This window comes from Macrobrachium rosenbergii, chromosome 53 (genome assembly GCF_040412425.1).
Source record: "Macrobrachium rosenbergii isolate ZJJX-2024 chromosome 53, ASM4041242v1, whole genome shotgun sequence".
Taxonomy (NCBI): Eukaryota; Metazoa; Arthropoda; class Malacostraca; order Decapoda; family Palaemonidae; genus Macrobrachium; species Macrobrachium rosenbergii.
Window position 1 is genome coordinate 8,782,824 of NC_089793.1, and position 15,076 is coordinate 8,797,899.

General features: G+C 37.9%; 1 protein-coding gene across 2 annotated transcripts; it reads right to left on the reverse strand.

The window, feature by feature from the left end:
- Positions 1 to 625: 625 nt before the first annotated feature.
- LOC136834266 (uncharacterized) lies at positions 626 to 8,182 on the reverse strand. 2 transcript variants are annotated; one of them, XM_067096620.1, is made up of 4 exons: positions 7,860 to 8,182; positions 5,574 to 5,765; positions 4,175 to 4,324; positions 626 to 3,536 (listed from the first exon to the last, which is right to left on the reverse strand). In XM_067096620.1, the coding sequence occupies exons 2-4, from the start codon at positions 5,760 to 5,762 to the stop codon at positions 3,198 to 3,200; spliced, it is 678 nt and encodes a 225-aa protein (XP_066952721.1). In that variant the 5' UTR covers positions 5,763 to 5,765; positions 7,860 to 8,182; the 3' UTR covers positions 626 to 3,197. The 2 variants fall into 2 exon arrangements, with proteins under 2 accessions (XP_066952721.1, XP_066952722.1); XM_067096621.1 differs by having other exon boundaries at positions 1,714 to 3,536; positions 7,908 to 8,182.
- Positions 8,183 to 15,076: the final 6,894 nt, after the last annotated feature.

Genomic DNA, 15,076 nt, shown 5'->3' on the forward strand with positions numbered 1-15,076 from the left:
ATATATATATATATATATATATATATATATATATATATATATATATATATATATATATATATATTATTTTTTTACCACTTTTACCTTTTACCGTTTGTGAGATCTGTTAGGCCAGCAGGTAGCAGCTTTATTCAAGCAGTGGCAGTATTTTTTTTATTCCGAGGTTTTGTAAGGTGGTAGGCCTCATAACAGCTCGTTTAACCTAGAAAAGTGAACTTCAAGAACATCAGTAATTAGGCGGTTCTTGATGGAAGCTCGAAGTGGCTTCTTGGATTATCATTTAGTCTGGAGCAGGCCAGCCCTGTGAAAGTTGAGATTTTAGTCTCGGTGACCTGGTTAAACTATCTTTTATCATAAACTTGTTCTGTAATATATTTCAAGTAGTTTTTCATTAACTGACTCCATTAATAGGTTTCCATACAGCTTCAGGTGACCTAGGCTTGTCATCAGACTTGCCTGTGTTCTGATCTTGCCTGTCAGTACTATCAACACTCATCTATTTAAGACTAGGCTAAGCGCTTAAGATGTAAAGCTGCCCTTGCCTGTACTGCATGGAGGAATGTTAACACAAGACAGAATTTCATAATAGAATATATATATATATATTTAGAAATTATGAAAACTCTTAATTTTAATTAGTGTAATTATATATCAAGAAACAATTTCGACATTTTCACACATATTATTGCAAGAGTGGCACAGACATGGGTCTAGAAATTTTCAAATCTAACCTATACAAAAAAGTCCTCTAAAAAAAATATTTAGATCATCATTTAAATTATGCAACTACTTTTACTACTCTATCAGAGCCTGTATGACCCTCAGGAACTAAATTTGTACATGTATTGGCATATACCAACACTATTTTATTACTATATACTAATATTCCCAGAACACAAGCAAATACAGAACTGCCATGTTCTCGGACACAAGCACCATAGGTAAAGGTTCAGAGTTGTGACATTCTCAAACCCAAAGACCATTTATAGATAGTTAATAACAAGCTGAAAAAGTACAGGATATGTCAAATCAGTTTTATATTCTTGGATCCAAAGGCTATATTTAATGGGATAAGTAAGACAAAATGTAAATTAAGCAGAACTGCCATAATGTCCAACCCAAAGACCATTAATAATGAATTTCAACAAAAGGGACTTTGTCGGCTCGCTTTCCAATTGACATCAAGCCCAAGAGAAGCAATTGGCACCTAAGAATACAAGGTGATAGACTGTGTGAACCTCACATTTGTGCTCTCCGGTATGAAATCCAAAAAACATGCTGCTTTACCCGGAATACGTTCACTGGTTTATGTAATTTGGCGTCGCATATTACAGAGAATACATACTTTTCAGCGTTAATGAGAAACGAGGCCCACTATACAAAGCGAATTCAAATAGATATCATATAGATTTATGAGAAAAATATCTGCTAAAATCTGTGTAACAGATGATTACAAATTCACATTTTATACCCTGTATTTCAGCATGAGTTATATCATTTGAAAAGATATTGCACACAGAGGATGTCAGGAATGGACAAAACATACAAAAAATAATCTGCAGGAATGTAGAATACATTGTAATTAACGGTAATAAATATTTTGTGTCAATTAAAAAAATTAGAAATAGATTATTGTTTGTTATATCATAATGGGATATAGCGTCAAAACTCAACAACTTTTTAAATATGAAGTTCAAACATTTCACAGGAAGGTACCCAAGACTTTACAGTGTAATACAGGATGTGGTAAACGAAAGCTTCACACTTATGAATCAGTGCATTTACTGAGAAGGAAAATATAATGCCACATGTGCGTCCTTCGGAAGTAACCCTCACTACTTAGTATACCACATTTCCACATGTTTTATTGTTTTTTATTTATTTTATATTTTATTTTATTTATTTTTTGGCGGGGGGTTGCCACTGGGTTGCCAGCATCATCAGCCTCCATTTCAGAACCTTGGGTTCATTCTCTCAGCTTTATTTCGAGGGTGATAAGAGAGCTCTTTGCTGAGGGCCGTACTGTGCTTGAGTGACAGAATGTGTACACAACCACGACGGCTTATCCTAGACCTATCTAGGATAAGCCGCTGGTCTTTGACATTCCACTTAAGCCAGCTGCACTTTGGGTCAACGCCAGTTTGTCAACACTAAATTTTGGCATCTAAGCCATCATTCATGATACCTTGGTGGATTAGCACTGGACTGCTCCCTTTTGTGACTTAGCTTCGAATCTGTCTCGGTGCCTGCTTACTCATCTCATTCCCAAAATTCTCCTCCAGTAGATTTGCATTTAAACTGCAGGCGTAAGGTTCAGCAGTGTTTTGTTTCAGTAAGTTGCACTCATACAAATGTTATTAAATCACACCATGGAGGATTTTCTTATCGGGGGAAGTTGGACCACAAAATCTGCCGTTCTTTAATCTGGTCCATTTGAGACAAAGCTTGGTCTACAATACTTTTCGAGGAAACCTACTCAAAAGTGAAAATTTGATTAAACGTTCAATACAAAAGGCTGCTGTGTTTGCATAGATCTGGGAAATGTTACTAGTAAGTTGGACATAGAGCTTTCATTTTGTTCCTTCCGTGGGTTGTGAATAGAGCTAAGTCTGAATAAGGCTCTTGCTCAAAGTTCTTTTCAAGGGAGACATTAAATTCTCTTGCTTTCCACGAAGCGCGTGGAAGACAGTGCTTGCATTTGAGGAGAGCATCTATGTGCTTTCTATAAGCCCCTTATTTTACTTGGAACTTCTTTTATACCTTGCAGATCAGTTCTCATGACAAAAGAAAACTTGCTTCTAATACATAAAACGGTAATTCCCACAAATCCTAATTTTTTGGGTAGTACATCCGCAACACCCATTTCTGAGGTAGCTCACTCCTAATCCACATTTTGTAGAGAGCTCACCCTTTAACCAGTAGCCCATAATAACCCAACTTACAATTAACATTAGTCATCAAGAATTACTGTCACAGCTAAAGCTCACATAAAGTATCGTTTTCTACATCCTAAAGTGATCAAGTTCTTTTGATGATAATTATTTTTCCGTATGATTAGTGGCAATTATTACACAATTTTCTTACAACTAGTCGCATCGGGGAATAGAAGCACAAAACCACCAGTAATAAGCGAGTTAGAAATACTATTGCTATGAAACTAGTATCATCCTAGCACTAGAATGTAACTCACACTAGGCCTAAACTATGCTGACCAAACCAGAAGTAGGACTGAAACGGGGAACGCTCCCCACACGGGTCTTTAACACTTGTAGATTGCTATTAGCCTTCACTCGCGATACCGGAGGAGCTAAGAAGGATGTTGGGATGTTGAGGGCTGACAGAGCCTGATTTGAGGGCGCCACTGAGGGAGGATTAGGCCCACTTGTTCCAAGGCTACAGGGGCTGATTTCAGCAATGGCAGATAAGACGTCATTGGCCTCCACGACGTAGATTGGTTGCTCCACTAAGTCGAGTTCGTCGTAGGTAGGAGGCGGCGTCTCCGATTTGATCAAGGTTTCATAGTCTGGAGGTGGTTCCTGGAATATAGGGGAAGGTAATGACAAGATTTTTAGGGGAATGCTGAAGTAGGTCATCTTCCATTATATTGCCGTAGATTCAGTAAAAAATCTTTGAAGCTTCTATCATGCAGTGGAAGAAACATACGTATTACTTTTTAGGATATTGATGATGAATACCTGTCATCTTAAAATCTTGATCAGTAATTATGGTATGTAAGAATTTTGTGACGTATTATGTTAGGTTTTGTCAAGATTTTTTCATAATTGATAATCAGATAAGCCCACACCTTTCATACGTACAAGATTTTTATCAGAACTTTTTCCTAATACAAAATATTTTAAGCAACTAATTTACCTCAGCCAATCTCAGTCTTTACAAAGTATCTCCTTAATACGAAATTTAATAGAAAAAGAAATTGATTTCATACGTTCTGAAATTTTCATCAAAAACTTTTTGGTTACTTCACAATATGAGAAAATTATGTATTTCAGGTATGAAATTACCATCAAAATTTTCTGTTGCAAAATCAGTTGGCAAATATTGAGTCCGAGCCGTCTAAAGTTTGCAATATTAAATCAATCTGTCTTTGTCAGCTAGTGATGTCTGTTTATTCATTCATTCATTTATTTTGTTGAAATCACGCTGAGCCCCTCACCTCCCTCTCGGTATGCTCCATCTTCTCCCGAATGAGGAAGGAGACCATGAGGACCAAAATCAGAATGTTAATCGTGGCTCCGGAGACGAGAATGGCCTGGGCTTCGACCTCCGTCCACCCCCCTCCGCAAGAGTTCGTCTCTTGCATAACCTGGAATGAGAACAAAAATATGGCTGGTGTCTGGAGGTCACAGAAGTCACAAACCTCAGCCTGGGCTGGGTAGTAATCCACCCCCTTAAACCCCCCCTTCCACTATACTCCCCTCTAAATGGTTCACCTAGTTCCTCGTTGGACGGGTCGATATCGCACTCGGCTAGCACTCTGCTGTGCCCGCGTTCAACTCTCCGGCCTCCCAATGAAGAATTAGAGGAATTTATTTCTGGTGATACAAATTCATTTCTCGGTATAATGTGGTTCGGATTCCACAATAAGCTGTAGGTCCCGCTGCTAGGTAACCAATTGGTTCTTAGCCACGTAAAATAAGTCTAATCCTTCGGGCCAGCCCTCCCTAGGAGAGCTGTTAATCAGCTCAGTGGTCTGGTTAAACTAAGGTATACTTAACTTTTCCTCATCCACCTCCGTCAAGGCTGGGCAGTTAACCCTTTACCCACGACCATACTCCGCCCCACCCTCAATGGTCCCTTTTTCGCATCAGGATTTCTTCCAAAATCTAATCTCCACTAGCCAATCACAAGGCCCAGGGAAGCTTCTGCTTTCGTGGAAATCCACACACGACTTTGTGCACAGTTTTGCTAACCAAATAGCATAAACTCCACCTGGCCTTCCTCAGTCTCGAAGGAACTACTTTTGTTACCAAGTATCATCTTTGATTTCACCTCAATGATTCACTGGGTAGGCTTCTTGGCATGGCTTTTCAAATGGGGACAGGCCTGCAGGTGTTTTATGTTTACCATACTTTCTATTTTTCAGCATTCCCCATTTTTATATTTCAGTGAAAGTTCTGTCTGACTGTGCCCTGACTTTGTGTGTGTGTGTGTGTGTAAGGAATAGTATTAGATCTCTGCTTATATTCAAATAGGCATGGTAAGTTTGTCAGGAAACGGGACCCAATCGATTACCCTCAGTGCAATTTAACTCTGGTCTCTCGTTGTGTAGGGCTATGCTGGGACCATTCAGCCATATTATTATTATTATTATTATTATTATTATTATTATTATTATTATTATTATTATTATTACTACAAACCGAGCTGCAAGTGCAAGGTCCCCAGTAGGGAAAGCACCCCAGTGTGAAAAAAAGAAATATCTGGGCTGAGTAATTTATATAAATAAGAAATAGATAAATTATAAACTGGGTCAGTCAAGCTCCTATTTAAACATGAATAATCAGTGTATCCCTTGAGACATACTTTATAGACAAACTCTGGAGATGACTTACCGCATTCTTGCTGCTCACTTTGTAATAGTTAATGCAGGAGGCCATATACATCCCAACGGCTATAAAGCAAGTGGCGACGAGCCATCCAGCGCTGAGACAGGCCAGAATGCACAGCCATTTTCTCGGGTGCGAATAGGCTATGCTCAGCAGAGGTTCCAGGATTTCAGAGAGACCGAGGCAGAGGGACATAATCTGGAAGAAATAAGAAAGACTAATTGAATAAGACATTGTTACAGATTAAAAGAAATGCGGCGAAGATGACCATACTCACTGCGACGCAAGGTTACACTAGCAGGCAAAATCAACAGAAAACAAGGAAGGTGACTGGTCACAGAAAACACCACTGCCTGTGAAAAACCCAAACTATCTCTGACCCCCCAACGATGTGTTTTATTGATTCTTTTTCAGTTTCAGATTATGCCCTTCTAGTTTTTCTAAAATAAAACGACAGTAAAAAGACAATCTGGAATGAAAACAGAATAGATAAAACTCATTGTAAGAGGGGCATAGGTGGTTCAGGTTTCTCAGCAGCATTGGTGAATGGTGTTTTCAGTGACTAGCAACCCTCCTTTTTGTTCGCTGATTTTGTTTGCTATCGTAATCTTCTGTCGCATTGAGTATGGTCATCACCACCGTCTTTTAGTTTTATCGCAGTCCAGGTGAATGTCTGCACTTTTTAAACCACAGGAACAATAAAAGATAAGACTCGGAATTTGAGCTTTGTGCTCAAAAACCTCTGGCAGGCATTGGTTTAGCCGAATTTAAAACATTTCCCGAACCTCCTTCGAAAGCAAATTATGCACAACCGTTAAATGCAGTTCGCTGCTCAGGGATTTCCAGAACCTAATCCCAAAATGGCCTTTTCTTCGCATTTTTTTCCACCGTAAAGAATTTAGATACTTGAAGAAGATTGATCAGCTAATTAAATTCAGATCATGCATTAGGACAAAATTATAATTCCTTTAAGGACAGAGTTCTTACACTACGTGCTACTGAATAGCTCGTTTGAAGGGGCACTTCAGCCAGCCAGCCTCTCTCTCTCTCTCTCTCTCTCTCTCTCTCTCTCTCTCTCTCTCTCTCTCTCTCTCTCTCTCTCTCTCTCTCTCTCTCCACTGTGTTTATGAGGCTTCTGTGTAGGTATGTAAAGATACTAAAGGAATCAATTTGATGCTGGAAACCCCCTGCCCCTCCCTCCCCTGCACACATACGCGCATGTATATACGTGTATTTTTGTGCATGTCCGTCCTCATCAAAATTTCCAGTTAATGTTTTGTGTGTAAAGCATTAACATTCAAAAAGGAGGCGACAAGAAGAGGAAAATTAAACATCCATTACGACACCCGAAGAAATCACAGGGACATCTGTTGCCAAACAGGATGTCTTATCGTACATTATCTCCTCGTTATCGGCGTCCTCAGTTGCAGCCCAACAAAGACTCGTAGACAGGCTAACACATGCTAGTCATTGCCTTGTATAGTAATTTTTTTTTTTTAAATGAGCGATATTTAAAGTGCAAGAGTCGTCATTGTCTTTTAACAAAGACCTTGGTTTTACTCAAGGTCAAAAAAAAAATTAATAGAAGGGGCTTGGTTTCACTAAAGTGTGCTTTCTCTCAAAGCCGAAAGCTCTTGGGATACTTTCGCATTACTTCCCTTTGGTAGAAAGCAACTGAAGTTTTAGGAGGCCGTGATAGTATCCATCCGAATTTGACTTCTCTTTAAAACCACTTCAGATCTTCAGTTTGTGATAGCGATAAAATTCCCATTCCTTAAGCGACATTTTGCATCCTGCTACCCTAGATGGTGTACTCTCTCTCTCTCTCTCTCTCTCTCTCTCTCTCTCAAGACTGAAATCCAAGGGTATTTATCATAAACGTCTCTTAAAATTCAATCCAATTGTAGAACGGAGAATTTTCGGTCCTATTATCACTTAGAGCGGAAGTAAATGTCACTGTCTTTTAACACTAGAAGATACCACTATTTTCCTTAACATCAGATTTACCACTTGAAACAAAAGCTATTATTTCTTATGACAAATGCTCGTAGAGGCTTAGTGACGACAAGTACTGTTGCTGACTGCTATTTTCAAAAGGAACTTACATTAATTAGTAACCGCAGGGCAGCAGTGCCAACATTATATTGACCAAATTAAGAAAACTTTGTTGGTGCTGTAGCTAATGGCGCCCTGAACAAGTACCACACACCGTATTTTTTATATATCTTTTGCTTCCTTTAGTTCCCCACAAAGAAAAATACACAAGTCTAACAAAAACTCTATATATCTCACTTATATATCAGTGGCTTGGTGAGAAAATCCCAGCTATTCTTCACGTACCCAAGGTGTGGCTGTTTGACTCTTGATCAGTCACTGAATTCGTTCTTACTTCTTTCGTTCTCTTCCGTCTTCGCCTAGTCTAGTCCTACTGCTACGTTCCGGACGCTATTTGTGAATCCTTTCGAACAACGAATAACACCTTCCACGCGGATTTTCGTTACTTAATGCATGGCCAAAGATGAAATACTCCCGAATTAGTGTAAACACTTGTCGAACAGAAGCCCAACTATCGAGACACCGGATATGACAACTAGTGGACATTTCCAACGCTATCTGAGCTGCGACAGTAAGTTTTTTAGGGGAGTTGCCTAATTCTCACTTAGCAGCGTTTGAACGTTCACGGTATACGTATACATGTCTTTCCGTGAATAGGTGTGTTTTGGGTGCGTGTACCATTTTCCGCCAAAACTTTTTAGCCTAGGACAGTTTCCCTTGGAGGAAGGTGGCCTCCACAGGGATAAAGCGGTGCACTGTAGGCATTACTTAAGGTTCTTTGCAGCGTGCCTTCGGCCCCTAGCTGCAACCCCTTTCGTTCCTTTTACTGTGCCTCCTTTCATCTTCTTTTTCTTCCGTCTTACTTGCCACCCTCTCCTAACAATTATTTCATAATGCAACTGCTTTGAGGTTTTCCTCCAGTTACACCTTTCAGACTTACCTGCTCACGTTTTCCTTTCAGCGCTGAATGACCTCATAGGTCCCAGTGCTTGGCCTTTGGCCTAAATTCCATATTCAATTCGGTTCCTCAGGGATAAAGAAAACGTTGCTACTTTCGTCCGCTAATTGCCGAGTCCGCAATGACACCCTTGTACGAAAGAAAGAAAAAAAAATATGTACGAAATTTCGTGGAGCCCTCAAAAGTAACTTTCGATTATCCGGACATGAGGTGAACCATTTTTGTACCTTTATGCAAATTCGTACCTGATGGACATTAAAGGCCCTTCGTTCTATAACTTCCGGCACGTTCCTGTACCTCGAATTGCCCACATATTAAACCGAGTCTGTCTTTCGTTGTCTTGACATTGACCACACTACTTCATTGCGTCTTGTTCCGTTTGTTTACCCGTCACCTTCTTCGTACACCTTCATTCATATCTTTGCATTTGCGCTACTTCTTCGTATAACTTTTCTTGCCTTGGATTTTATTGACGGATTGACCAAGTGGACACAATATTCTTGTCTTTTCAGAAGCACAGCCAAAAGATATAATGTCCAAAGCTTTTTATGGTGAATGATCTTGAAGAATCCGTTACAATCTACAACTAAGAAGGGCCCCGCTTGATGAGCTAAGTTCGGGCCGATGGGATTGACTCCAAAAGTAAACACGTCAGCTGCACTCCTTCATATTCGTCTTCTATTTATGAGTACTGTCATTCCTGTCAGTTCTTAGGATTAACATATTCTTCTATTTATGAGTATTGTCATGCCTGTCAGTTCTTAGGATTAACATATTTATGTCCACACACCTGAAAAAAAAGTATCTTTCCTTTTGAAGTATTGCATGTCCCCACCATATCACTTATATTTACACTAAGCGCCAAAATAGCGAGTGTTTTGACTCGGAAAGTATATCCCATCTTATATTTCTTCATCCGTGCAGCAAAACCACTTATTTTCAAAACACCAAAGACTAAAAATCTTTTATATTAATCTTTTACCTAAATATACCTTAGTTTAACCAGACCACTGAGCTGATTAACAGCTCTCCTAGGGCTAGCCTGAAGGACAGATTTATTTTTACGCGGTTAAGAACCAATTGGTTCTAGCAACGGGACCTGAAGCATTGTGTGAATCCGGAATCATTATATAGCGAGAAATGATTTCTATCACCAGAAATAAATTCCTCTAATTCTTCATTGGCCGGTCGGAGATTCGAACGCGGGCCCAGCAGAGCGCTAGCTGAGAACGGAACCCACCCGTCCAATGAGGAATTCAATCTACAACGTAATGAAAGGTATACCAGTAGGTGCAAACTTCTCAACTATTTGGCGTGTTACAAATCGGGCAGAATACTGATTAATATTTACTTTCATTGACCGCCCTATTGTGAAGATTCATCCTATTTATTTTTGCAGGTCTCAGCCAAACCTTCATTTTTACTGTGATTTGGCCTGTGTAATCTAAAGACACGAGAACTTCCTAAGGCAAATAGTTTTGTTCTCGCTGCCGAAGACTACCAATGTAGCAGCTGGAATTCATATTAACTTCTGAACTGGCTCAAATTAGAGGAGTTTAGAATGAGCAAATGAAAATATCAATAAATTTCTTTTTTCCAAGATCATAACTAAAAAATCACACTAATTAATGCGTATACGTACGCCTCATGAATTGCCAGCGTGGCCATGAAGTTTATGGCAAATACATAATGTTTGCACAGCGACAGCTTTGCAGTGCGGAGATTGATAACATCATAAAGATTATGAAGTATTGTTGAATGAAAATTAGATTCCGGATCATAAACGACATGAAAGGATTTCTAATATTCGCTCATAAATTTTGAGACTAATTTTAGAATGAGTTGTATGAAATGGAAGAACAAAAAAAAAAAAATTCCAAAGAGATTATGGGTTCAAGTTAAAATCAGATTGCTGTGGAACTGTTCCATAATTGTAATATACATAGTAATAAATTTTATGACTGATTATGGGAAATGATCAAGATATTAGGATCAAAATAGCCTTAATGACAACAGAGAAATGCGTATCCTTCTTTAGAGTATAGGAACTCTTCTTTGGCCCAAGCTACTCATAAAGAATTAGATTTCTGTTTTGCAAAACTTTTTTTTTTCCAAACTGTTATTATAGTGGGGATAATGAGTCCACTTCAGAAGTGGTTCGTATCTTAGTGCCATGAAATATCCTTAGAATACAACATCGCCATGCAACTAGTCCAGATATATATTATTTCATTAGAAAAAATTTTTAAACTGAAAATTAATGAAAACCGAACATGACATTTTCCTGAAAACCCAACAAAAAGAATTTAATTGCGCTCTAAGTCCAAAAGGAGTTAATGGTGAAATTTTGCTTTAAACCATTGCAAATACCATTTTCCTATGTTTTAAGGTATTGCTTTGAACGTTTCTGGTGTTATTTTTATTAGCAAATGACCTAACCAACCACACCTAACCTATCCTAACCAAGGGTACCAGTTCTTTATCCTAATCGTAGTGCATGATAATAGTTTTAAAACAATCCATAAATTGTCCGTAATCTGAATGAGAACTATCGGTGGGTTTACGGTCCTTGGATTTCACTCTCGCCCACCCCACCCCCACCCCAACACACACACCCAAAAACTCCTTTCTCCACCGTGGCCCCATATTTGTAGTATAGCCTATAAGGGTGGGGTCCAATATCTCTAAAAGTACCAATTTGCTAAAGAAACGAATGTCAGAAACATTAAAAGCACACCTTAAAACGTAGGAAAAAGATCTTTTCAAGTCCAAGATCCAATTATTGTTTTAAATTAAAATAATACTGGGTTAATTAACAATTTTAGTCTGTGTATCATGCTAATAAGCCAAGGAGGTCTAAAATGTGTGATGCATATTACTTCCCGAGAGTAAATAGGGAGAGTGATAACCTGAATAAATATGTATAGAGTCATCCAATAAATAAATATAGAAAACGAAAAATTATCCTTCAATAAAGAAAACGTATTTTATGGATGGCTTATATTTTTCAAGGTTATCTCTCCCCCTCTCGCAAGTGTCGATGGTCTTTGTTCTCAAAGGGTCAGTTTGATATAAAATATTGAATTATTCAATTCATCCATCCATCCAAAAATCTTCCCCACCTCTCTCTCTCTCTCTCTCTCTCTCTCTCTCTCTCTCTCTCTCTCTCTCTCTCTCTCTCTCTCTCTCTGTTGAAACGTTATTTCATTCTGCAAGTTGGGAAATATGATGTCAAGTATAATTTTCATATGATGGATAACGTAGATTTTTCGTTTTCTTGTTACCAGAAAGTAATGTCCCATATTGTTTAGCTCTGAGGAATACGATCTTGGATTTATTGTCGCATTTATCCTCCAATTATGCATTTTTAAAACATACGGAATGTATACGCAAGTACTGGATTATTCTTAATACATAAGGACTTCAGACTGTGAAAGGTCCATTAAATGTAGTATGATATTACTAGGATTAATATCCCCACCAATACTGGTATAGCATTGACAATATTAATGTTCATTCTATTAATATTATTGACACTGATTATAATAATTAAATATTAACGTTAAAATTAATTACATAATGCCATATGTTAAACGTAGGTAAGAAAAAGAAGGCTTTGTCCACTTGTACTGTGAAACCTATATGACTCATGAACTGACAAAAATGATTTAGGAACCCTGAAAAGAGTTGAGATGCCCTATACTTGCGGTGACTGGGATACACTGCTTAAGGAAATATTGGAGAAAGTGAATAATCCTTTTCCCCTTAGCCGTCCCAACAACATGAGATTAACGGGAAAATGTTTCGATGAAATTGAAACTGAAAACTATAGGTAAGACGGATGCGTCAGATTTCTGTCCTTCAAATTATGCAAGTGATAATTGTCCCAGCAAATACTGGAGTGCACATGTGATTGGTTTTAGCAGCCTAAGTCGATTAAGAAAATTATTATTATTATTATTATTATTATTATTATTATTATTATTCATAACTTGTTTAAATTTGCGAGTAGCGAGCCCGAAAGATAAGTAACTTGTTTTGAAAAATTCCACTAAATTGATTTCGTAGAGGTTGGAAAGTAGAAAAGTATCAATAGAAAATTAATATAGAAATAGATTAAGAATTGACAAACATACTCAAAATAAGTAAATAAACTCATAAATGTGGATAAGGATAAGAAAAAACCAGTTTTATTATAAGTTCCTAGAGCTAAAATCGCAAGACCATGGCGCTTTTACACCTTCCCAAACTTGGGGAGTGCCGTTGCAAAGACCATACATCCGACAACAACTCGATTCTTCTCCATACCGTAACAATTCCCGCGTCACACGATCATGCATTCTGGCAGCGTTTAGCATCTTGCCGCCAAATATGTACCAGGTAGTTTATTTTTCTCTGTATAGTTTCTGTAAAATCCAAGTCACAGTTGTTAGCGAAGATAAAGTTACGTTATCATGAACAGGAGAAATTTCAGTTTTCCCACCGCTATGGGCGACGTGATGCAAAGTCTGAGGGAAGAATGCTACAAGATGTCAGAAAGCTACTCGCTCGTCTGAAGTTGTCTTTAAAATAATAGTGAATGAATCTGAGTGAATCTAGGAAGCCTGACTTCGTGGATAATGGTTCCATATACAGCTTCATCTAAGTTATTCTGAAGATAAACTAGCCATACGCTCGGATCATGGCCTCGAATTAACTGATCTTGAAACTTTGCCTGCCCTTCGGGAGTCTCCTTCCATACAAAACCCCCCGTGTGTTTTTGTCATCAAAAGTCTCACGAGGAACAATGATGAAACTAACGATATGACGCTTTTCTGTTTTGCACTCTTGTTATTTTCTTCATCTGAGAGTCCGTCTTCATATCCATATATATTAATATATAAATATATTTGTAAGCAAAGAATGATAAGAAGCCCTGTTATATCCGATGCCTTTATTGTCAATTCAGTATTTTCAAGAACACTGAATGCAGATATTGCTACGTCTCTTTATTATTATTATTATTATTATTATTATTATTATTATTATTATTGATATTATTATTATTATTATTATTATTAACTCAATCAGTAATAAGACGTAAATGATGGATTACTTTTACAATCCCAAAAAAGCTAACCGCAGTCATAAAAAATATTCTTGAGCATATATACTGTTTTTGTTGTAAAAAAAAAAAATACATGAACTTGTAAGAAATATCAGTACTATGATGAGTTAGCCTCGCTCCATATTGGCTGAAGCGGCCCACAATTTATTTAGATGGAAGCTTTATATAAATTCTATTTATTACCTTAAACATTGTCATTTTCACTTTTGTGGAACAAACCTTAAAGATAAAGATTTTCTAAGCATTATTCTAAAAAAAAACAACGGGAAATTCTCATGTGTAAAAAAACGTCATAGACACCAAAGGAAGGAAATAGAAGAAAAATTCAGAGAAAAATATGAGAAAACTGGTAAATGGCGAAAAAAAAAACTTCCAACATACAGAAACACTGAGAGGTAAAGCGCAATTGATCAACAAAAACAGATGTAGATTTTCCTAAAATATCTACGATACGACCAGGACAGCTGTTCCACAGGTTTGTTGTAAAGAGAACGAAACACCTGTAGTATGAGGGCAATGCGACATCATGGCACACCAACCGATTATTTTGGTGAAGCCTCTTTGATGTAGCGGGCATAATCAATCATCCAACCATGTTTTCTTTCCTTTCACTTAGGGGCATTCTGCGCTGCGGACACCGTTATTGCTTATTCTAGATGAATATTTATTGATTTTCAGAGATAATGAAAGTTGTGTAGCTTCTCTAAAATGAAATACTGTTGACTCAGCAACATTAAATTTGATGAAAAAGTAAGTATACCTTAGTTTTACCAGACCACTGAGCTGATTAACAGCTCTCCTAAGAGGGCTGGCCCGAAGGATTAGACTTATTTTACGTGGCTAAGAACCAATTGGTTACTTACAACGGGACCTAACAGCTTATTGGAATCTGAACCACATTATAGCGAGAAATGAATTTCTATCACCAGAAATAAATTTCTCTAACTCTTCAACAGCCGGCCGGGGGAACTGAACTCCGGCCCATCGAGATGAAAGTTTTTCAACTCAAGTAAATAAATTATTGCGACCAATCAGTTTTAGTTGGACAGTTTTGTAGATGGCGTTGGATGTGTGTGTTGTTCTTAGGGATTATTTGCACGGTTCGACCTGTGTTCTCATGGCTTTACCCAAGGTCTATAGACCTTGACTTTACCTCTTCGGAAATGCGATTACCTCGGATATTTTTGGATCCTAGTTTTGTTGAATTCCCCATTGAGGGCTCATTTGAAAATCTACTTTCCTCAATTTATGATAGATACAGTATTAATATGAGGTAACAGTCTATAAACACAATGACTATCAAAGAATTTTTATCATTATCATCATTGCTTTCAACACTTCGTAACGAGAATGGACCTCCGCGGAATTCCGCCATTCATGACTTTGTTG